General features: G+C 48.4%; 1 protein-coding gene across 3 annotated transcripts in view; it reads right to left on the reverse strand.

Moving 5' to 3' along the window:
* Positions 1 to 23,731, reverse strand: part of SMOC1 (SPARC related modular calcium binding 1) — a 156,911-nt gene that overhangs the window by 23,917 nt on the left and 109,263 nt on the right. For 2 of the 3 annotated variants that reach the window (XM_066274143.1, XM_066274142.1), the window contains exons 6-7: positions 15,391 to 15,480; positions 13,293 to 13,373 (exon numbers count right to left, since the gene is read on the reverse strand). In XM_066274143.1, coding sequence (XP_066130240.1) covers positions 13,293 to 13,373; positions 15,391 to 15,480 — 171 coding nt within the window. The remainder of the gene's footprint in view (positions 1 to 13,292; positions 13,374 to 15,390; positions 15,481 to 23,731) is intronic. The other variant, XM_066274144.1, reaches the window with a different exon arrangement.

Genomic DNA, 23,731 nt, shown 5'->3' on the forward strand with positions numbered 1-23,731 from the left:
GCCAGGCTGATGCTCTAACCACTGAGCAAGCTCAGCCACTTCTGAAACAATTTTTCTCAGCTTAAGCACACTACAAATCTCACACCTGAGTCCTTTTCCCTCTTTGCCTCGGGACTAAGAAATTTAAAACCAAATTTGTACATCACTCACCAATACAGAAGAGTAAAATGAATAATGATAGCTAACATCTATTTGAGTGTTTACTGTGCACCAAGCTTGGTACTGGCATCGTACTTGTATTAGCTCACTTTCAACTCATCACAAGCCCCTAAGACAGGTGTTATCATGATCCTCACTGAGCAGAGTGCCCAGGAACACAGACCGGCTATGATTTCCTCAAGGTCACACAACGAGGAAGTGGCAGGGCCGGATTCCAGCCCAGGCAGCCTGCTCCGGGGCTGTGCTCTGCACCCCTGCAATATCGACTCTCGCCACCACAGACAGGCCAACCTGATTTTTATTGTAACTTGTGTTGTTCTTTTACTTGGAGTGGCAGATCATTACAAAATGGTACCACTGAACTGCACCTCCCTGTATCCCTGCCCTTGAGTAACCCCTCCATGTTCCTTGACTCGGATTTGCTTTGATCAATAGAAAAGGCAGAGGTGTCGGTGGGTTACCTTCAGTCCTCAGCCTCCAGAGGCCTTGCAGCTTCCACTTTCACTCTCTTGGAACCCCCCTGGAGACCACCACGGAAGGAAGCCAGTCCAGCCCACGAGAGGATGAAGGGCCACACAGAGGAGAACCGAAGGGGCTCAGCCCACAGCCATACCAACTGCCAGGCGTGTGAACGAGGTCGTCTTGAACATTCCAGCCCATTTGACCCTCCAGCTGGATGAGTCCAGGTAGAACCGGTCAAGGACCCACCCACCCAACCCACAGAAACATTAGAAAAAATAAATTATTTTTATTTAAGCCATTAAGTTTTAAAGTAGTTTGTTAAACAGCAGTAGATAACTGAAACACCTGCACTTACTCAGCTCTTCATCAATTTCTCTTATATGTTTGTAGCCCTCTCAGACCCTTCCGCGAATCAATGGATAGGTCAATCATTCCTGGAGTGCGTCTCCAGAAGGCATGCAAATACTAATTACTATGTAGCAAGGCTGAACGGAGAGTTCGGAAATATCAGGAGCAAAGATGTGTCATTAGAAACAAAAGCTAAGATCATCCACACCTTCATATTCCAAATTTCTATGCACAGATGAGCAAGTTGGACAAAGCATAAGGATAGAAAAAAATTCATTTGTTATAAATCTGCTTAGCTCTATGGATACACTGGACCACCAGAAAGTTGAACAAGTGAATCCTAGAGCAAATTAAGCCTGAAACATCCCTAGAGGCAAAAATGACAGAATTGAAGCTGTCCTACTTCTGGCAGAATAGGCTTCTTTGGAAAAAAGACAATAATGCTGGGAAAAGAGAAGGCAGCAGGAAAGGAGGAAGAACAAGCATGAGATGGATTGACTCCATAAAAGAAGACACAGACATGAGTCTACAGGAGCTGAGCGGGGCTGTTGAGAACAAGTCAATATAGACATCGCCCATCCATAGGTTCAGAAGGAGTCAGGGCTGACTCGCTGGCATGTAACACAAACATACACCCCAGGGGGCATACACTCATCTGTACCTGAGGACCCAGAAGCCAGTCCCATCCTTGGAGCCATTTTCACCCCCTACCCTTCTGAGCCCCCACTCAGATTATAAAATTATAAATGAATCTTGTAATTTCCAGATATCAGTTTTCCTAGATATCAAGAAATCACCTTCCAGAATGCAAGACGAGGAATCAATATTTCAAGGTTCTCTTTATGACTGTTGGATCAGAAAGAGAGATCCCCAGAAGTAAGCACTCACTGTTCGAAAATGTGTGACCTCTGCTTGGGAAAGTTCAGGGAAGAATGACAAGATTGGAAGGTAACTGTGAGCCTCGTAACTGTGAGGCTGGGCCAGGACTACCGGTGAACACTTGGAAGACATAACAGCAGGGGAGAGGGGCCAATCAGGCTGCCTAGGGGGCCCGGGCACACCTGACCACACGTCCTTACACACTCACGCACACCACCCCCATCATCCTGTCCCGATGGTGCAGAGAAGAATGGGGCCAGGTCCCTCCCACATGGCAGTGGGTGGTTTAAGTTTCCCTCCCGAGCCTGGAGTGCCTAAAAGAAGACCCACGCCAGGGAAGCATCCTGTGGGAGAAGTGGGCGCACGGTCCGGCCCCGGCCACCAGAACGCACCCCACCCTCCGTACCAGCAATGACACAGAGCAGCAGAGCAAGCAGGACTGGAGTGGGGTGGGCGTGGGCACAGAGGGAGGGGGAGAAAAAGACTGGACTGAACCACACAAACAGAAACCCCATCTGCAGGCCCGGGGCGCAGGTTCTTATGCAACCTGCCAAGACAGGAGAAGCATGGAGAACGCTCTGCCGCTCTGGCGAGCCCCGGCCTCTCAATTACTCATGGTCATTAGGAGCAAAGGGGAGCGTGGGTGACCTAAATCCTCAGCTAATCCCAAAGCTCGAGTTCAGCCCAGACTTTATCCTTTGATTCTGGGAACCTTTTCTCCTTTATCATCTTTTCCTTGTTTCTTCTTTACTTTGTTCAACCAAAAATGGCCAAAAAACGTAAAATGAGAAGATTCTAAGTTCGGGTGCTCGGGCTGGTCTTTCTTTCTGCCTTCCAGAGGAGGAAGTGCTGAAGGAGTGAGCAGACAGAAAGGCTGAGGGGCCGGGAAACCCAACACCTGAGTCAGTGGAGCAGTCACGTGGGGAGGTCTGTGGAGAAGGAGCAGGGGGACCTCAGGGTGGTGGAGGCAGTCAGGAGAGCAATGGCGAGGAGGCAGCGGTCAGAGGGTCAGCAGTAGTTAGGGTTAGAAACAGAACTAAGAGAAGGCATCCACACACACAGATACGTATGTGTATGTATGTATATATGATACATACAGATATATTTGTGTGTGCATACACACACACACACACACACACACACACAGAGAGAGAGAGATCTATTTTAAGGAATTGACTTAAGTCTGAAATCTGTAGGGCCGGCTGGCAGGCTAGAAATTCAAGCAAGAATGATGGTGCAGACTTGAGTCCAAAACCAACAGGTCAGGCGAGCAGGCTGGAAACTCCGGCAGGGTTTCTACGCGAGAGTCTGCAGACAGAAGTCCTCCTCCTTCGGGAAACCACCGTTTTTGCTCTTCAACTGACTGGATGAGACCCTCCCACGGTACAGAGAGTTATCTGCATTACTTAGAGAGTCAACTGATTTTTAAGTGGTTAATCACATCTAAAAAATACCTTCAGCGCCACATCTGGACTACTGTGTGACCAAGCTGAGCACCACAGCCCAGCCTAGTTGACACGTACAATTAACCGTATGAAAACTCAGAGCAAGAAAAACGCCAAACCTTACCGGAAACCGTACACAGAGGGACCAAGAAGACTCAAAGGCCACAGAAACAAGTATTGGGAAGACGCCTGGGTGGGTGATGCGGTCCTTCCGGAAGCCCTCTTCCTCGTGCAGGCTCGGCTGGTGATTAGGGGCAGCTGCTCAGCCGCCCTGGCTGAGAGCTGCTAACACTCAAGAACAGGGGAGTGGGAAGCGGACAGCATGGGGACAGTGTCCTGGGACAGCAGGGTACTCCTGAGTCTTGAACCTAACATGGGATCATGAGAAACCCACGCAATTAGGGCTCACAGGGTGGATGCAGAGAATGTTGGAGACCTGCGGGAACCCAGTTCTCACGCAGGCCAGTACTGCGTGTGCTGGCACAATGCTGGGCTCTGGAGAGGTCAGAAACATTTTGTAAAATGTAGCAAGAAAAAAAAACCGGACATGTGATCTTAACCTAACCTCATCCCAGCCTCCCTACATCCCCTGACGGCCCCACCCCAGAGTGCGGGCTCCCTCAAGCCCACCTTACGCCTTGTACGGTGATGAACCCGACTGGAAGCTCCTGAGAGCAGGGACTCTGTAGCACCCTCCTGTTTACCACACACATCCTGGGCCCCCAGCTCCTCATTCAGAGGAGAACAATGAAGTCGTGGTTTTAGAGGCTCCACAGAGAGTATTTAGCCCAAGAACGCCTCCATTGAACCCTGCCGTGCCATCCCCGGCCGCGGCACTCTGCTCCAGCCTGACCCCTCAGGGAGTGGGGCCGCCCGCTGCTGCTGAGAGCCAAACCGTGGGGAAAAGACGAGGAGGCTGAGAAAAGAGTATCCGTCCCTCTGACTCACTCTGGGAAATGGTATACTCAGCCCTCAGACTATCAAGTTCTAGATTTCCTTAGGGGGAAAAAAAATCAATAAATGGTTACCTCTAGAAAAAACAAGAGGAGCTTATTTACGCTCCACTGCAGAAGGAATCAGCTCACCAGGCCAAGAATATTCAGGGAAACACTAGTGCTGTGTTGCCTACAATTACCCTGAAACCCATTCAAATCCCTCACACCTGCCTAGCCTCTTAACAAAACCGAATGAAATGCTGAACGAAAACACAAAATAACAAATTGCGTGTTAAAAACCACCTTCCCTAAATCACAACGTGAAACTCCAGAGGCGTAAGAAATCGTGGGCTCCTGCGTCAGGGTTCTGCGGGTCGGCGTGTGGGCGCGCTGTCAGGACGGCAGAGCCAAAGGCGGGAGGACCAGGCTGGGAGGCTCTGGCTCTGGTTCTGGAAGGGCCGGCCCGGGGCCGAAAGACATCTCCAGGGGGAAGACGCCACTGGAGACCACGGTCTTTGGGAGGGATTTACGGTAGATCCCTGAGCAGGTCCTTTGGTTTATCTAGCCACACGGGGTTTTAGCACTTGAGGTTTCAAGCCAACTATGTGAAGAAGTTATTTTTCTTACTTGTGGACTTTGTGCTTGTTCACAGGAGGGGCTAAGTGGCCCCGGAGGACCATTTAGCCAAGCAGCACTGGCCGGGCTGGTTCTGCCATCCCACCACGGGCCTCCTGTCACATCCAGCACCTAGCTGCCACCTGGCAATCGTGAGTTCACAAATCTCAGATTCATCTAGGGACTCCAAGAACCCCACCAAGAGAAGGGAAACCCACAGAAAATTTATCAGGGCTCCCTTTGGAACAGAGGGCGGACAATAGGCCTGGAAAAGGAAGGCCCAGCAGAGAGGCCTTGCTGAGGCCGGGAAGGAGCAGATATGCCGACACAGAATGGGAATGGTGCGCAGCTGTGCATCGAGCAGGGATGAGGTGGGGAGGAAAGAAACAGAAACACACACATTTAAAACAGTCACCTTGGCCCTGGCTAGTTGGCTCAGTGGTAGAGCACTGGCCCAGCATATGGAAGTCCCGGGTTCGGTTCCTGGTCAGGGGACACAGGAGAAGTGACCATCTGCTTCTCTGTCCCTCGCCCCTTCTCTCTCTTCCCCTCCTGCAGCCATGGCTCGAATGGTTTGAGCTAAGTTGACCCCAAATACTCAGGATGGTTCCATTGCTGAGCAACAAAGCAGAGGACCCAGATGGGAAGAGCAGCGCCCAGTAGGGTCCTTGTCAGGCAGATCCCGGTCAGAGTGCATGCGGGAGTCTGTAGCTCTGCCTCCCCACCTCTCACTTAATAAAAAATAAAAAATAATAAAAGTCACTTCTTCCATGGGAATACGTTTCCTGATCTCATTTAATCTGAAGGCCCTTTCCCCCACAGAGTAGGCAGCCAAATGAAGTGAAAAAGATAATGTCACCTCCCAATCTTAACCTAGAGTGGGGCCTTGGACCACTTCCCTGGAGGCGGGCCTCCCTTCCGATGGAATAACCAGCCAAGAAAAGGGATGTTCTTGAGCTCTGGCCCAGAAGAAGAGAGGGTGTACAGAAGACTCAGAGGGACGGCAGTTTCGAAAGGCCAGCGGGAACTCAGGGCAGTCTGAGGGAAGAGGTTCCAGGGACAGGATGGGGGGTAGTGGGGTGTCAGGCGTTCTTGGCAAGGCTGCAAGCAAGAGGAAGTGCCTGTTTCTGTGCTCCTGCACATGTCACCCAGGGCCTGCACACGGATGGTTCTGTCATGGTTTCATGGAACTCAACAGCAGTTGCAGTAGAGGCAGTAAAGCGTGGTGGTCAAGACACTGGGGGTCAGCTGGATCAGCCTCTACCACTTCTTAGCTCTGTGACCTTGGACAGCTTATTTGGCTGTCTAAGTTCCTAGTTTCTTACTTGTGTAAGAAGAGTAACCATAGCACACATCTCATTAGGGTCACTGTGAGGATGAAATGCAATAGTGTACGTGAAGCATTTAACCTGGCACCAGAGTAAGATGATAAATGGTAGATTATTAGCTGGCCTGAAGCAGCAGTGTCCTCAGCAAATGTGGAGTAAGTACAGACTTCCTGACCTGTCCCTGTGAATGACCGGTCCCCCTAACTGGACTGCAGGGGCTGACCATGGGCAGGCCGTGGGCCCAGCCTATTCCAGGCAACAACAGGGTACACGGTAGGTAAACTAAAAATATACAGATGACTCAGAATCAGTCTGCTTTTTATGATCGCCATGCCAGCAACTCTAAACAATGTGACAGAATACGTCCTCCCCCCTGTGGCGGGCTGTCCCCTCCAGCAGGCACACTACTGCCCAATGGTCAGCTCCTTCCTGAGATGGGCCTTGTATTTCTTCCACGGGCCCCTTGGCACCAAGTTGAGGACTTGACACATAAGAGTTGCTGATGGCCTGTGACCCTGAACAAGGCTTTAACCAGTCTGGTCTCTCGTTTAAAATGAAGCGGTGGTGTTAGATGAGACCACTGTCATAGCCCACAGCCTTCCAGTTAGACAGCATTGGGTGTGCTCCCCACAGCTCAGGGGCCCCCAACACCAGGAGGGCCCTGAGCGTCGGGCAAGGCTGCGGGGACCCTCAGGGTTCTCCCTTGCACCTGTGCTGCCCGCCACGCTCATGCTATGTGGCCCGGCCTGCTGTGGCTCAGAGGCCCCATCTGCAAATCGAAATCAACGGAGCCTGGCCCGCTCACCGACGCTGTCTGCAGTGGCTGCTGTGAGTCGGGCTTGTAGCTGGGACGGACTGCCACAGCTGAGGAGGTACAAGGGAAAAACAACAGACTAACTAGCCTGTCCTAAATAACTTCTCTCTGTGGAACCTGAAACGGCCACACACAGTGCACCACTGTGACCTGTCCCTCCCTCCCCACACACAGAAACTGAGGAGTGAAAGAAAACAAGATATAAATTCTACCGACAATATTTCTTCTAGGATGGATCGTCCCCATATAGCACATAGGCACAACAAACAAACAAACACACAAAACCCTTTCCCCCCAAAGCTTCAGCCACTCACATCCACTCACATTTAGAAAAGGTCTATGGTCTCATGCCATTCACTGAGCTCAGATGACCCTTCCACCAAAAAGAAAATGAAACGCTTCCCAGTGGTTTTGCAATGAGAAGTGGCAAGCTGTCTTTTTCTAGTTTTTCTCAGTAACTCGTTGACCTTGACCTAAAAAAGCTCTGTCTTCTAAGGACAAGAATTAGTAAATTAAAAAAAAAAAAAAAAAAAAAAAAAAAGGACAAGAGAAGAAGCAAGGGCGCAGGCCAAAGGGGGAGATGGGTGAGAGGTTTCTTTTAATTTGTCAAAATAAAGTATCAGAACGTCACCCCTCATCCCCCCAAACACTAATGCCATGTGTGTAAGTGTGTTTATAAGATCTATACCCTGCCGACTTCCAAAGCCATTTTACAAATAAACACAGAATAAGGACCCTCAGATCAAAGCAGAGACTACAGCTGACTTCTAGCAAATTGGAAGGAGTCAATTACAATCCCTCAGCAGGATCTTTGATTTCCGTTTATCATCAACAGAGGCCAAAAACACGGACACGCAGTTTTGCTATCAACACCAAAAAAGCATACAAACTCGCTTACAGAGAAAACAAAACCTTCGCTGGCTGAGCGAGTTCCAGAGGCCGGGTCACCCCCCCACACCCCACACCACTGTGCCTCTGTGCTCCAAGCAAACAATGTGGGGGGAAGGCCCCAGGCAGCCAGAAAGGTTAATTTGAAAACAAGGTAAAAAAGGACTGTGGGCTAGGCTCCCTGGGAACTCCAAACATGTTTACGGCTCCCCTCTGCAAAGGGAAAACCTGAGAAAGGCCTTTGCTGCCACAGAAAACGCCAGGGCCGATCACCCATTCCCGGTTCTAGTCCATTGGCCATGATGGACCAAGACACCTGCATAAGATAGGTGGGCAGATGTCCAGAAAGCCAGTTACAGAAATAAACATCAAGGGTTTGTTTTTATATAGATGTTTTAAATGCACACAAGCCCAGGCTCATCGGAGGAGGCTAACGTTAGTGGATTACTCATTCTTCCTTCCAATCACGTCATGTGTGAGCTTCCAGGTGGCTGCGGGGTATTTGCTTACCACGGCTACCGCTGGTTTCCCTGAGAGCTGTTTATTTTTCCAGGCCTCAGGTCATTACATCACCCCGCGGTTTCTGGGCAGGCCAAGAGTGCTGGTTTGAGAGTGGGGGAATCGGCCAGGAGGTGCAGCTGCCTCAGTGACCCCAAATCCCAATCAGAGCAGCAGCTCTCCAGACAGGAACTTCCCTGGTGAGGGAGGAGCAATCCAAAATGCAGCCAAAGGGGCCCAAAGCAGACCTCAGAGGAGCAATGCTCTAACCCCAGGCAGGTGAGGGCAGGATGTTATCCTGTGACATGGATGGGGAGGCAGGCAAACTCACTCATATATGAAGGGACAGGGGGCCATATTCCAGGCAGAGCTTATAGGAAATGCATTTCCAACTGAGTGTCCACTGACGCCCGTCTCTGGGGGCGCTTACCTCGGGCTGCGGCACCGGTTTGCTGGGCAAAGAGGAAAAACATAGTCTTTCTGGATTTAACCCAGAGGGCCCGTGTTCTGGGGCCTTCCTGAAGCCCCAGATTAGATTACAAAAGCAGTTAACTAGAAAAGATGGGGATAAAAGAAAGAAAGAGGTGGAGAAAGAGAAAGGGAAATTAAATGACCCCACCAGAGGCTACAAGAGTCAACCCCTGGGACTGGGACGCAGGGAAGGGCCCCCGGCCTCGAGGGCACTGCCATGCTGCACAGGAAGGGAAGGCTCTGAGGACCGTGCTTCCTGAGAGACAGTGTTTTCCCGGAGAAGAAAGCACAGACTTTTGTCTTACAGAAAAAAGAAAGAAAAGAAAAAGAAAGACATATAAATCAAAGCCGCAGGCAAGTGTCCACCAATAGTAAAATGAGAAGCAATGAGCTCCAGGATAAAGAATGAGATGAAGCTTAGTTTTTGTCATTTCTTTAATCTTTCTCCTCTCTTCTATAAAATGTAGATGACTTTAAAAAATTATTTTAATTCTAGTTATATTAAGAAATTCCTTGGTAGCTAGCCCCCGAAACAAGAAACTCAGCAAGAGTTCATATTTTCTTATAAAAGCAGAACAGAGTCTGGCCAACATGCATGTATGAGAAGACGTCCAGTCTCGAGTTCTAGGTGTTGGCTGGCCAGGTACGTGGTCTTCCTAAAGGCAAGGACTCCTGGTATAAGAACCAGAGGCGAGAGTCAGAGAGAGGTCCACACTGAGGCAAACCCGTCAATGCTGAACTTGCCAAGTACTCAAAAGGCGACACTGGGACCATGGCGAACAGATGACAAAGCCTTAAAAACAAGGACCAGAACCTCCAGGAGGAGCAAAGGAGGCAGGCTAAGTCTGCAGGCATACGTGTCATGTTATTGCAAAACTTCGGCTGCCCAGTGGAACCTTTCCAACGTCAACAGTCCCCAGGCCAGAAAACAAACCTGGCGTCACAGGGTCTGAGGGTGGAAGAAGGACGTTTGGGGTGTAAAAGAAACTGGGATGGCCTCTTTGCTTCTGAGACAGAGAGCTGAGAAGAAGAGCTCTCACTAAGTCAGTTCTCAGAGTCCCACTCCAGAACCTTATGGCAAACTCAATGGGAACCTGCCTCAGGGGCTTGACCCAGAGGGTCCAGTCCATACCAAGGCCGGAGGCCCAGACACACGTTATCACTAAAGTATATCTGACTTCTCATCAAACCAAGTAAGATAATCTGAAAAGTGGCTAGCACAATACATAAAGATATTCCACCAAGAGTAGCTATTGCTTTTATCTCTCCCCCAACATCCGGCACTATCCACTAACCTTAGGGACACAATGTCACACAACGGGGCCAACCAGGGGGAAATAAAGGTGGCTGGGTCACTCTAACAAAAGGCAGGTGATTATACCTGCCTGGAAATCATTTCTCAACATGACCCCATACTCATCCAACTGGAAATCATATAGAAACAGACAGCTGGGTTCAGTGGAAGCAAACAGTTCACTGTAGCTAGTATCAGCTAGCTTGACGTGGCCACTTCACTACATGCAGAGAACACATAACTCACAAAGACAGGCACTCTGTTCCCAGGGACAGGTGGTTTTCTCCAGGCACATCACTGACTAGCTGTGACTCAGCACAAGTTCCCTCCTCTCTCTCTCTCCACGTTGACGCTTCCTCTGTGAGATGGGACTATAACAGCACTTACAGGGTTATGTATGGTAAAGCTCCAAAGAGATAACGCGTGGGAATTTCTGCAGGACCTGACACGGATGAGCTGTGATGACAGTGATGGTTCTGATTTTGCCAAGGATGACGGTCTTTCCTCCTCCATCCTTCCCCAGAGCACTCAAACACCTCGAGCTCAATTCAATGAGGGATATATTAGAAAACCAATAGAGCCCTTGTCCTCACAGTTTATAATCTAGGCAGAAAACCTAAAACCACTTATAGATAAAAAGGAAGCAATTCGCCCTGGCCGGTTGGCTCAGTGGTAGAGCGTTGGCCTGGCGTGCAGGAGTCCCGGGTTCGATTCCCAGCCAGGGCACACAGGAGAAGCGCCCATCTGCTTTTCCACCCCTCCCCCTCTCCTTCCTCTCTGTCTCTCTCTTCCCCTCCCTCAGCCAAGGCTCCATTGGAGCAAAGTTGGCCTGGGCGCTGAGGATGGCTCTGTGGCCTCTGCCTCAGGCGCTAGAATGGCTCTGGTTGCAATAGAGCGACGCCCCAGATGGGCAGGCATTGCCCCCTGGTGGGCGTGCTGGGTGAATCCCGGTCGGGCGCATGCGGGAGTCTGTCTGACTGCCTTCCCGTTTCCAACTTCGGAAAATTACAAAAAAAAAAAAAAAAAGGAAGCAATTCAAGGAAGTAATTGCTAAATATCAAATGATTGTTCCAGGCATAAGGTGCTGTATAATTTCAGAGCTAGTACACCCTCACACCGACCACGTGGCCACAGAATTCAGCCTCATACTGTACTGGGCCTTCGCAGACCTGTGGGGGGCTCAGAGACCGGATAGACCATTTTCAGGTTTCACTTCCAGATACCACAAGCACCAAAACCAGTTCTCTTTGACTTACAATATTTGCCTAACAGTGAGGGGGAAGTGGAGGAGGGTCTAAGTAGAAGCTTCCTAATAGATGCTTTTGGTTCCTATACAATCACAAATTCTCTCCTGATTGAAGAATTCTCACTACAAGCAGAATCATTAATATTCCCATTTCTTCTTACCTAAAATGATGATAATAACAAATACATGTACTTAGAATTTATCAGGCACTTACTCTTTGTCACTTACCAGGCACTGGTTAGGTACCATGCAAACATTAAATCAGTTAATTTAACCACAGTCCTTTAACCACAGTCCCCTGAGGAGCGATCATGATCTCAGATGAGAACTGAGGCTCAGGGGGATTACTGGACTTGGCTGGGACACTCACTATGTGCTGGAGCCAAAAAGTGAACCACGATTTCACTGATTCCACAGCCTGTGCTTTAACCACAGCCCTGTTTTATCAAAGAATCCAGCCCACAGGAGTTCACATGGTCTCCTTCCTACCCACTACCCTCCAGCTCCCAGCGTTTATTCAACAAGGAACCAGACACATGCTGAGGTTCTGGCCTGCCCAAATCACAGAGGCATCAACCAATGGTGCACAGATTCACCTTGTGGTCTAACTCCATGCATGCTTGTCCCCACACTAGGGTAGAGCTAAAGTGAGCCAAGGACAGCATACTCATGACTTGCTGGTCACGCAAAATTCTACCAGTTGAAAGGGATGTATCTTTTGTTTATAATCCTCGCTATCAACAAGGAAAAGATGATATGGCAAAAGTCAACCAACAGGCATAAATCATGCCAAGTGGCATTTCTCACAATAAAGCCTCGGGCTGAAAAAAGGATGACTCCCCCACCCATAGAGATACACAATGAGTCTGTTAATACGTTTCCTGTTGATGGACATCTGGTCTTTACTGATGGTAAATAAACTTTATTGACTTTGGTCCTCACTGATATAAATGAACTTGACAAATCTTATCATCCTTTAAAAACTACCACCTTTCTACAAGGGGTTCAGCTAGTAGCAAAGCCTGACCATGCACAAGATCCTCAAAAGATGAGACTAGAGCCCTGGCCGGTTGGCTCAGCGGTAGAGCGTCGGCCTAGCGTGCGGAGGACCCGGGTTCGATTCCCGGCCAGGGCACACAGGAGAAGCGCCCATTTGCTTCTCCACCCCTCCGCCGCGCTTTCCTCTCTGTCTCTCTCTTCCCCTCCCGCAGCCAAGGCTCCATTGGAGCAAAGATGGCCCGGGCGCTGGGCATGGCTCTGTGGCCTCTGCCTCAGGCGCTAGAGTGGCTCTGGTCGCAATATGGCGACGCCCAGGATGGGCAGAGCATCGCCCCCTGGGGGGCAGAGCACCGCCCCTGGTGGGCGTGCCGGGTGGATCCCGGTCGGGCGCATGCGGGAGTCTGTCTGACTGTCTCTCCCTGTTTCCAGCTTCAGAAAAATGGAAAAAAAAAAAAAAAAAAAAAAAAAAGATGAGACTAGAAAAGATACAACCATAAGCAGCTCTTCAGAGCCTTAAAGACACGGAGAACCAAGGCGCCTGAGGCTTGAGGTCCAAGTGTTCTACACTCAACCCTTCCTCTTTCAAATACAGAAAGTCAGTGAAAATACTGAAACGTAGAGCATAAAAGGTTTTTTTAGCTCAAAGTATCCACTACTCATGAAAGATGATCCCTGAGATAATAATTCAAGACAATTAAAATTGGAAGGGATTAGCTCATCTAATCTCATTCTACAAATCAGTTTCTACAGAAAGACCAGATAGGTTAAATAAAGTCCACACAGTCAGTAGTTATGGGGTAACCATGGGGTAATCATGGGGCAACCATAGGTAACCAGGGGGCAACCATAAGGTAACCAGGGGGCAACCATGGACTATTAGATAAGTATAAAATCCAAGGCGGATTATTTACCTGAATTTCTTACATTGGTGTTGTTCAGTTTGGAGTCCTTGATTACCAAGTGCTTAATCCATAGAGTGGGAGCTGTGATTTCTGAAAAAAAAAGGGGGGGGGGAGGGGAGTAGAGGTTAGAGAGAAAATTAAGCCTGAGCAAAGAGAGCATGTAAGTTTGAATGTAATCCCCAGACTTTTTAATAGCTTTTTTTTTTTTTTAAGCCTGAGGCATCGAGGCTTGACTATCAGCCTCATCTCCACTTTGTCACCAAACCTCTCCCTTCCTCACTAGGGAAGCTCCTCCCCTGTCAGCTTCTAGGAGCCAAGCAGGGCTCCTGTTCCGGGAGGCAGAATGGTCAGAGTCCAGAGCACTGAGCCACTCCATCCAGGAATAAAAATATTATCCTAGGAGGTGAGGAACATGAGCCAAGCCAAGTCCCTCTCAGCTGCTTCCCTGGAAGAATTTAAAGGGGATAAATCAACAAATGAACACCAAACAAACCACAAAAACCATTTTGGAGGAAACAGCTGAGGCACAACAGATTTTAGGTCTGAGACTCTGCGGCACACGGGAAGACAGCAAAGGTCCAGTGTGGGCTGCAGTGCCCTACCGAATGGTTTCTTGTTGAACAGAGGCTGACCTCCCTCTGGAGAATGCTGGGGTGCCTCTAGGCCCTCCAGGGCTCGGGTCAGCCAGTGGACAGGTGATTTTGGAATCCAGGATGACCCTGAATTCACTGTAGAGGGACAAGATCTTCAGTGAGGGGAATGGGAAGGTCTCCCAAGCTGGTTTGTTTTCATTCCCCACCCAACCCCCAGGGTCCCAGACTTGCCGATGATAAAGGACCTTTGTGGATCACAGAAGCATTTGACCTAGGCATGAACACACATATGTCCTGCTAAGTGACCAGTTACAAAGGATAGTTCACGTTTCAATTCCTCTATCTAGAGCTGAGTCTGTGCTATTGGATATCCCTAGCCACAGTACTAGACACTGGCCTGATTTCTTTCTATTCCTCTGTCTCACTGTCCAGTCTCCTGCTGCAGCCGGGATACACTCAGCTGAAAGCTACTAAAAGGCTGCTGGGTACTGCAGGGGGAGCTGAGCCTTGTGGGCAGGTTCGGCACCGTGCTGAGGTTCCTGCTCCTCCCACGGGAACCGGGAGTACTGAGCAAAGCACGTGGAAGAATACAGGCCTGGAGCACCTCAGACTCAGACGGAGGCCAGCCTTCTGCACCCGCCTCCTCCTGAGTCCTCCCTACACCTCCAGGCACATCCACCTCTGTTTTGCCAGTGGCGCCACTAGTTCTCTTGACCTAGACTTTCTCCTCTCCCAAACGTCTTGACTCAACTCTCAAGGTCCCTACAATGTAACCAAACCAGCTCCACTCACCAGCCTCTTCCCTGCTCCTCTCCTTCCCGCACCCCATCCCCACAATAGTCCCTCCCTTGTCCTGCCAGGCCCCCCGCCTGGAATGCTCTCATTCTTCCTCCCCACTTCTAAGATCCAACTCAAGTCCCCCCCATCTCCTCACAGAATCTTTCCCCAGACCACGGTGATGCCTTTCTTCCATAAATTTCTAATATAATAGCTACCGGGGCCATATAATTTAACGCGTGAAGCCCTCCACAGTTGTCGCCGTCACTGGAGTCCAGGCTTCATCTCATCTATGTCTCCTCCTCCCCCCCCCCCCCCCCCGCGGCCCCGCACGAAGCCGGGCACACGGCAGGAGTCTCTATGCGCTGGCTCGTCCCCGGAAGGGACGATGCCGCCTGCCTGTCTTTCTCAGCCAGGGCTCCGCTGTCTTGGCAGCCCAGTGGGTCCATCCTGGCGGTGTTATTGTTGGACATCAGCAACCAGGCAGGAAGCCTGGCAAGAACAGAGGGCCTTTCCAGAAGTGGAGAGCATACCAGTTCCTGGGAGGGTTTGCATTTTTCAAAAGGTTAAAACAACCCAGTTTAAGCTGGGAAAAATTAAAATTAAAAGAAGGAAAAATAATAACCATAAAGCTTAAACAAACATCCGAAGGGAAGATCGGCCTTCCCCAAATCTGAAGACGGGTGTATGTGTGTGTGTGTGGGGGGGTGCGAGTCGGCGGTAACACCAGGGCTTACCGTCCCCATCGAACACCGGCTGCGTCTCCATCGTGGGCGTCGGCTTGGACCCGTCATCTGAATTGAGGGTTAAAAAGAATCGAAAAGAGACTACCATTATTGAGGTAAATACTATCTACTCTCCAGCACTGTTGAATGGTTTGGGTTTGCGCATGGCCCGGCCAAGTCCCAGTGAAGAGACCAACGGGAAAGAAAGGAAAGAAGAAAGTACAGGAAGGAAAAGAGAACCACAGAGAGACACCAACAAGTCAGACGAGCCCAGGAGTGTGCTCACCCTTCTACCAGAGGGACCCAGGACAGCAAGGCGGGCAGGGCTTTGGAGGACCCTTCCTCATCGCTCTGAGGTCCTTGTCCCTCCCCACAGGAGAGCTAGGAGGGCTGCTTCCCCGCGCAGCCCTGCATTGGGGCCAGGCGTGGTAAGACATGGTCGTCACATATTGTGGCATCAGATTCTGGTGGCCCCAGTTTCTTCCTGCTCTCCTGTCTCTGAGAGGTAGCAGCCCTGTGCCTTTCTAGTGGCCATGATTCAAGAGCTTAAGGAAGACAAGAGACTTCGGTGCTAGTCCCTTCCCAACTTCGAGCCATTTCGCCACCCTCCTTTAAAGCAAAGGATGGATAGCGGAGGGGTGAGAGTCAGTAATACTGTAACAACTCTGGGTGGCGTCAGACGGGAACTAGACTTACTGGAGTGAGCAAGTTGCAAGTGACATAAATGTCTAGTCACTGTGTTGTACACCTGAAATGAACATCATATTGTATGCTAACTCTCACTGAAAAAATAAGATAAATAAAATTTAACAATTAAAAGGAAGAGAAGGCTGAAAAGATCATTCTCTCTCTAGCATGCTGAACTGAAGAGAACTGGGAACCCCTGTGAAACAGCATGCACCCCAATTCCCTGTGAGAGGTGGGGGTAAACAACGTGAGAGGGGACACGGAAAACCGCGCCCTGGATTTGCTTTCGGACTTCTAATACAGAGGACGGAAGCTGGGAGCTCCCAGGAACCAAGCATCTCATGTCCCAGCAGCACCAGCGGCTCCTGCACAGCGAGAACTTCTGCGGGTCCGGAGTGGGTGCAGACTTGGTCTACCTTTCAGGACTCGGTTATTTCATCAAAATAAAACCTTAGTTTACAGCAGTGTTCTTCAACTTTTTTTTTTTCATTATTGCCTCCCTAAGGAGCATTTTAAGACATTTTTCTCCTAATCACCTTTCTAATAATAATAAAAAAAGATACACTCTATGTACTGTACGCATCTCTGTGCTTTATATGTAAACAGAGCATACCGCCCCACTCCCAGAACCAATTTTTGTCTCCTTGGCGAAAACTGGGAGCAGGTACCTTTGCCCCCACTGAGAATGATAGTTTAGAGCAGGGGTCTCAAACTCGCGGCCCGCCGAACAATTTTGTGCGGCCCGCAGACTAATCCACGAAGTTCAAAATATTTTGGATAAAATTAAGTAAGCCTAGGGGCCTACTTGTATTTTTCATTTCTCTAGCATCCTAGCTAGATGTTAGCTTAGTTAACAGCAGTTGTGATGCGAACTACAGTTTCTGGTCGTTTTGTGACACTGAGTAAACTGCATGTACAAATTGTGCTTGTTGTACTGATTTTTTTTTTTGTTTTCAACTGCAGTGAAAAAAGTGTTGTGTAACAGTTGCCTTTTGTAGACCTAGTGCGGGCCCACCGAACGGCTGTGATCTTGCTCTGCGGCCCACATGCTGAGTTTGAGTTTGAGACCCCTGGTTTAGAGAATTCTGTTTTCTCCCTCAGAGCGGGGAGAGAAGGGCACTGTGGTCTCAGACATCTTTCTGATTACACCATTTCTCTCCTCCCAGGACCCCCAGAGGTCTTTCAGACCTACATATGTTATTCTCCAGGCATTAACTATTTATGGAGGGCAAGGTCTCAGACAGCTTCTGCGAAGCCAGTCAGATCATCAATAATAACACACCCGTACCACTTGGAGCTCCCAGAACCTTTGGCTGACTTCCCTGCGTCTTACTGAGAGAGCGAGAAAGAACACAGAGTCCTGAGCCCCATCTTGCGCCAACACCCGACCCTTGGGATCTTCAGCTGGAGCTCTGCAGACCTCAACCCTTGCTGGAGGCTGAGCCAGCAACCCGACAGTTGTGTGACACCTGACCCTGCTCTTTATTCTCTTGTGCTGACTCCAAGACCGAACTCCCAGAGGGGCCAAGGCGATCCTGAACCACCTGACATTATCCCAAGGGATAAGATGCAGCAGGAAGAGAGGAACTAACCATGCTGGCCATCTTATTTGCCTCCAACTGGAGGCCGGAATAGGCATCTTTGGTGCCAAACTGGGTAAGTTTGATCTGGAAGTCATTGAGGGAGGATAAACACGGAGCAGAGCTACAGCATGTCATGTTTTAATAGCATCACTTCCCCTGACTCCATTAACACCTCTTTCCATTGAATTCAATGAGCCACTGAATGAAGTCTTTTGGCAGCTGCAACACACATTTGGTTGCTCCTGCTGGATGGGAAGTTCATCGTCTAAATTGCCCGGCACGGTGTGTTCAGCCCCTTCACGCAGGGGGGAGGGGAGGGGAGTCTGAAGGGTCACAAAGAGAAAGCAGAAATCAGACATTGCCAGTGGGACAACTCGGGGTGACAACCCAAGTGCAAAGCAGCTTAGGTAATATTTTAATACTCAGTTAAAGTCCTCCCATATTCCAAGAGCTGTATCTCCCTCTGGAGCTGGATGACAGAAGACATTCTGTTTATTTCTGCCATCGTCCAGATGAAAGTCCGGGGGGGGGGCTGCCCATCTGGCCCAACCGCAGAAAACACTGTCTGCTGCTCAGGGAGAGGAAGGAGGGTTTCAGTCTCCGGGGAAACTGGGCACTTCTGCAGGTGGAGGACTCCATGATCGCCAGATGCGGGCCCAGAAGCCCACAGAGCACGGAGCCACATGCAGGGAGCAGCTCTTCCTGTGGGGGGGGGGTGTCACCGAGGGCAAAGAGATGCAGCTGCCCTGCCACGGGGAGGCCCGCGATGGAAACCGTTATAAGGTGAGAAAAGACAAGGTGCTCTGCTGCCAGGAGGGCCACCTGTGACATCCAGCACACCCAAAGGATGGGAAGGCAAGCCAAAGCCAACAGGACCCTCGGATCATCACCTCCGGGCACCTGGGCACCTGGCATCCAACCCAGCAAACAAACGTTCCCTTCCACCAAATAGACCACGGCCTGGGTCCAAGGTCCACACCAGTTCTGCCTCCTGGCAAGCCTTGGGGCAACACCAGGCCTCACACTGGGTCCTGGGGAGAGAAAAAGCTTCCACATGTGCCCTGGGCCTCCTAGTCTCCAATGGGGTCGCACCCTGCATCATATGCAATATGGTGGCAATCTGAACCCCTCACTGTCCTTCTCTGGGAAGTGATATCCTCCTCTAAACAGGAAGACTGCCTGCCTCCCCAGCCTCAGGACACTGTAGGAGGAAACGGCTTTAAAGGCCTCTTAAAGGAAATGTAGTAGTTCTAAAACACCTTATCCTACAGCTTATTTTTAAAATTGTATTTGCAAAATTAAAATCCTACCAAAACTTTTAAGTTAAACAATAAAGTAAACCTTACATCTCAATAAGAAGTCAAACCACCTGATTTTAAAATAGGCAAAATATTTTAATAAGACATTTCACCAAACAAGATGCACGATGCCTACTAAATACATGGCAAGATGCTCAATGTCATTAGTCACTAGAAAAACGCAAGTTAAAACCACAACGAGATCCCACGACATGCCTAACAGAATACTAAACTTTTTCAATAGACGGTCCCGAGTGTCGGTATGGAGGTAAAGAAGCTGACACCCTCGTTCACTGCAGATGGGGATGGAAAACTGGGTAACCACTTCGGAAGGGAGTTGGGCAATTCCTTTAAAAAGGTAAACATAAACTTACCATTCAACCCAGAAATCCCACTCCTGAGATTCTAGCCAAGAAAAATGAAAACATGCCCACCTAAGGACTAGTATACAAATACTCACAGCAGTATTGTTTGTCAGCTAATTAGCAGATAAACTGTCATGTCCATATAAAGAAATATTACTCAGGAGTTAAAAGGAATGAACTACTAATACATGTGGCAATACAGATGAACCTCAACAACACAGCAAATGAAAGAAGCCATGTGCAAATACTACATAGTGTGTGAGTCCACTTATGTGAATGAAACGCCTAGTAAAGGACAAACCATAGAGACAAGCAGAGCCGTGGTTGCCGGGGATGGGGTGAGTGTGGGGTATCACTCTGAATGAATGCAGGGTTTCTTTTAGGGGTGATAGAATTGCTCTCTGGTAGCAGTTAGTGCTCTAGAAATGTACTGAATTCAGCGAATTGTACATTGACAGTAACTTTTATGGTATGTAATTCTACTTCAATAAAGCTGTTAAAACAAGGGGAGAAACATCAAAGTCATCACAGATAAACCATCAGGCAGCTGCAGCTAGATGATCTGAGCACTCCTTGATTTGGGAGGGAAACTTTTCTATATATATTAAAGAAAAATATATCTGAACCTCAGTGTACATGTATGCACATAATAATGTGATGCCTGAGACTTATTCTTGGTGATTCTTTTGGACCTTAAATAGTAAGACTTTATTTCTCTTTGCTGCCATAACTTCCTTCCGGACCAAGGGGAAGTGAACTGAAAATAAAATGCCAGTTCAAAGATTTTCACTTTTCTTACAAGGAGAAAAAAGTAAATCCGGAAACATTAAAAAAAATAAATAAGGCAAACTTGAAAAGAATTTCTCAAGGATGATGTCAAGATCAACAACAATAATATTATCACATTTTGCAACACTTCAAGTTTTTGGCTGGTGGCTTTCCTCGCCTAGTTGCACCACCAGCCGCATGGAGGAAGTCACCAGGCTGATAAAAACAGACCGAGTCTCCATAGGAAAGTGGTTTGCTCCAGGCCCCAGAGGCAGTGAGCAGCCTTGGACACTGCCCAGACCCTGAGCCACGGAGTTTGACCTTCCAAGGTCCCCCAACCCCCAACCACGCCTCTTCACAGGTGCAGCCCCAGAAAGTTGCAGCCCCCGCATGGGCTCTGGGAGCCCATACAGACAGCGGGTTTGTGTGACAGCACAATTCCTTGCACTGCAAGAAGGACTGGCCCACGCACAGACAGCTGGAAGTGACTGCGACCCCCGATGACACTGTTCAAAGCCTCCTCTGTTTGGCTTTTTGATTCCTGATTGACATTTGCTGGTGAGTGGAGATAAATGCTGGGCTGAGGACAATGTTGATCTGCTGTGACTATTCTCAGGGAAAAAAAAAAAAACTTTTCAGAATAACAAACAAAACAAAACAAAACCCAAAAACATTGGTGCGCTTAAGGGACTGAATAGAGCCCGAGAGGTCCAGGGAAGCAGGGCTGGGCCTTTTAAGGGTCTGGCAAGTCCATTGAGGAGTTAATTGTTTGGGTGTACAATGAGTTTATTCTGACCACATACAAAGAGCTTTCTCTTCCAGGTCCTTCAAAAGCAAATGTGTCAAAGGGTCCAGCAGAGGAATCCTTATTAATGGCACCTCTTGGGGTCTCCAAGACTGAGGAGCCTTGGAGAATAAGGAAAGAGGAAACCACCCCCATCCTGAGATTCAGAAGGTCTCTCAATGATCCCAAGTCCCCTTCCATTCTTGGGCTCTGCCCAGACAAGGTCTGTCACTGGTCACCCTCTTACTTATATTTTTAGGTTTCCATTGGCCATTTCTTTTAAAGACATGGAGATAAACTTCAGCCTAGTAAAGGTGTCGTAGGTTCTGGCTTTTGAAGGGGCCACGTTTATGCCAGAGCCACCATCCCCCTTAGCATGTGACCCAGGGACCCAGTGTAAAAGTCGAGATCACTTATTCTGAGCACCATAAAGACACAATTGTACCTGATTGCAGAAGTCTCTTAAAAACCTGGCCCGAGTCATACCAGGAGGACCTCGGCATTTCCTGGGATGTGTGTCCCATAACCAATGAGGCTCAGAAATGTACCGTCAGCTGTTCTGACCCTGGACTTTGAGAGCAGAAGTTTTCTGGGCACTCTGGGTCCTTTCCAGAGCAGAAGATCAATGTTTCACATTCTGTCTGCCCACCTGCACACTCCCTCCCAAAAGAGGTGAGAACAAGCTCAAGGTTGTCGTTCGGCAAGCAGCTGCCCACATCCTCACACTCCACATTTCCCTGAACAGAAGCAAAAACTTGAGTATGGTGAAAAGGGTAGACCAGAGGTGGAAGAGGAGGGGACAGGAAGAGGTGGAGGTGGAGGTGGAGGGAAAGGAGGGGAGAAGGGGGAGAAGTCAGTTCAGGGCCAGGCTGACAATAGTAGACTGTGCTAATTTTTTTTCTGAACTTTTTATTTTGAAATGATTATAGATTCACAGAAAGTTGTAAAAATAAGACAGAGAGGTCCCATGTATCCTTCACCCAGTTTCCCCCATTGATAACATCTTTATAATTAAGAATTATATAGGTAACATAATTATATAGACAATATCATTATCGTACAAGAGCAAAATCAGGGACTTGATATTGGTATATGTCACAGGATGCATTAACGTTCCACTGGATTTACATGCACTCATTTGTGTGTGTGTGTGTGTGTGTAGTTCTATGCAATTTTACCCAGGTGTAGACTCATGTAGCCTTCACCACAGTCCAGACACAGCACTCTTCTATCCCAAGGATCTCCCTCCTGCTACCCGCTACAGCCACACTGGCCCGCCTCCACTTCATCCCTCACCTCTGATGGCCGCTCACTCCATCTCTATAATTTTGTCATTTGTATCAATAGAACGTTACATAAATGGAACCATGCAGTATATGACCTTTCGAGACTGGCCTTTTTCACTTCACATAATGGCCAAGAGCCATCCAGGTTATGCATATCAGAAGTCTGTCCCTTTTTACTACTGAGCAGTGTTCCATGGCATGGAAGCAGCACACTCTGCTTTACCCATTGAAGGGCATTCAGAATTGCTCTCATCTTTGGCTCTTCCAGGTAAAGCTGCTGTGACCATCCACGTACAGGTCTTTGCGTGGACATAAGTTTTCATATCTCTGGAATAAGTGCTCAGGAGTGCTATTGCTAGATTATATGGTTAAGTGTATGTTTAGATGTTTTGTTTTGTTTTTTAAGAAGCTTCCAAAGTACTTTCCAGAGTGTCTGTATCGTTTTACATTTCTTACCAGCAATGCATGAAAGATTGAGTTTGTCCACATCCTCACCAGCATTTGGTATTGCTATTATTTTTTAAATTTTAGCTCTTTTAATAGATGTGTAGTGATGATATCTTATCATAGTCTCAATTTGCATTTCTTTATGACTAAGGATGTTGAACATCTTTTTGTGTGTGTATTTGCTCTCTACTTATGTGCTTTGGTAAAATGTCTAGTTGTGTGTTTTGTCCACTTTTAAATTGAATTGTTTTTAAACTACTGGGTTTTGGAGAGTCTCTGTATGTTCTAAATATAAGTCCCATGTCAGACATGTGGTTTGTGAACATTTTCTTTCAGTCTGTTGTTTTGTTTTTGTTCTCTTAATAGGATCCTTTGCAGAGCAAGTTTTAAATCCTGATTATGTCCAACAATTAATCAAGTTGATTCAGCAGCAGAGCACTGGCCCAGTGTGTGGAAGTTCCGGGTTCAATTCCCGTTCAGGGCACATAGGAGAAGTGGGCTATCTGCTCTCTCCCTCCCACAGTCATGGCTTGAATGGCTCGAGCAAGGTGGCACCGGGCACTGAGGATGGCTCCATGGCATTTCCTCAGGCACTAAAATAGCTCTGTTGCCAAGCAACTGAGCAGCCGCCCTAGATGGGCAGAGTATTACCTGAAAGGGGCTTATGGGTAGATTCCAGTCGTGCATGTGGGAGTCTGTCTCTCTGCCTCCCTGCCTCTCACTTAATAAAGTCAACAACAAAAAAATTTTTGGATCATGTGTTTGGTGTTCTAAGACAACAAAACTCTAGGTTCATCTAGTGATAGATACGAAAGATTTTTGTCCTGTTTTTTTCTAAAACTTCTAATAGCTTTACATTTTACATTTAAGTCCAAGATGCATTTTGAATTAATTTTTATATAAGGTGTGAAGGTGTTGGGTGTTCTGTTTTTATGTGTGGATGGCCAATTGCTACAGCACCATTTGTTGAAAGGAGTATCTTTCCTCCACTGAATTGATTTGGCACCTTTGCCAAAAAAAGTTTTCCATACTTGTGTAGTAGGCCTATTTCTGGGTTCTCTATTCTGTCCTATTGATCTAGGTGTCTATCTTTGGCTGATACCACACTGTCTTGATGACTACACCATTATATATA

This window comes from Saccopteryx bilineata, chromosome 4, assembly GCF_036850765.1.
Source record: "Saccopteryx bilineata isolate mSacBil1 chromosome 4, mSacBil1_pri_phased_curated, whole genome shotgun sequence".
Taxonomy (NCBI): Eukaryota; Metazoa; Chordata; class Mammalia; order Chiroptera; family Emballonuridae; genus Saccopteryx; species Saccopteryx bilineata.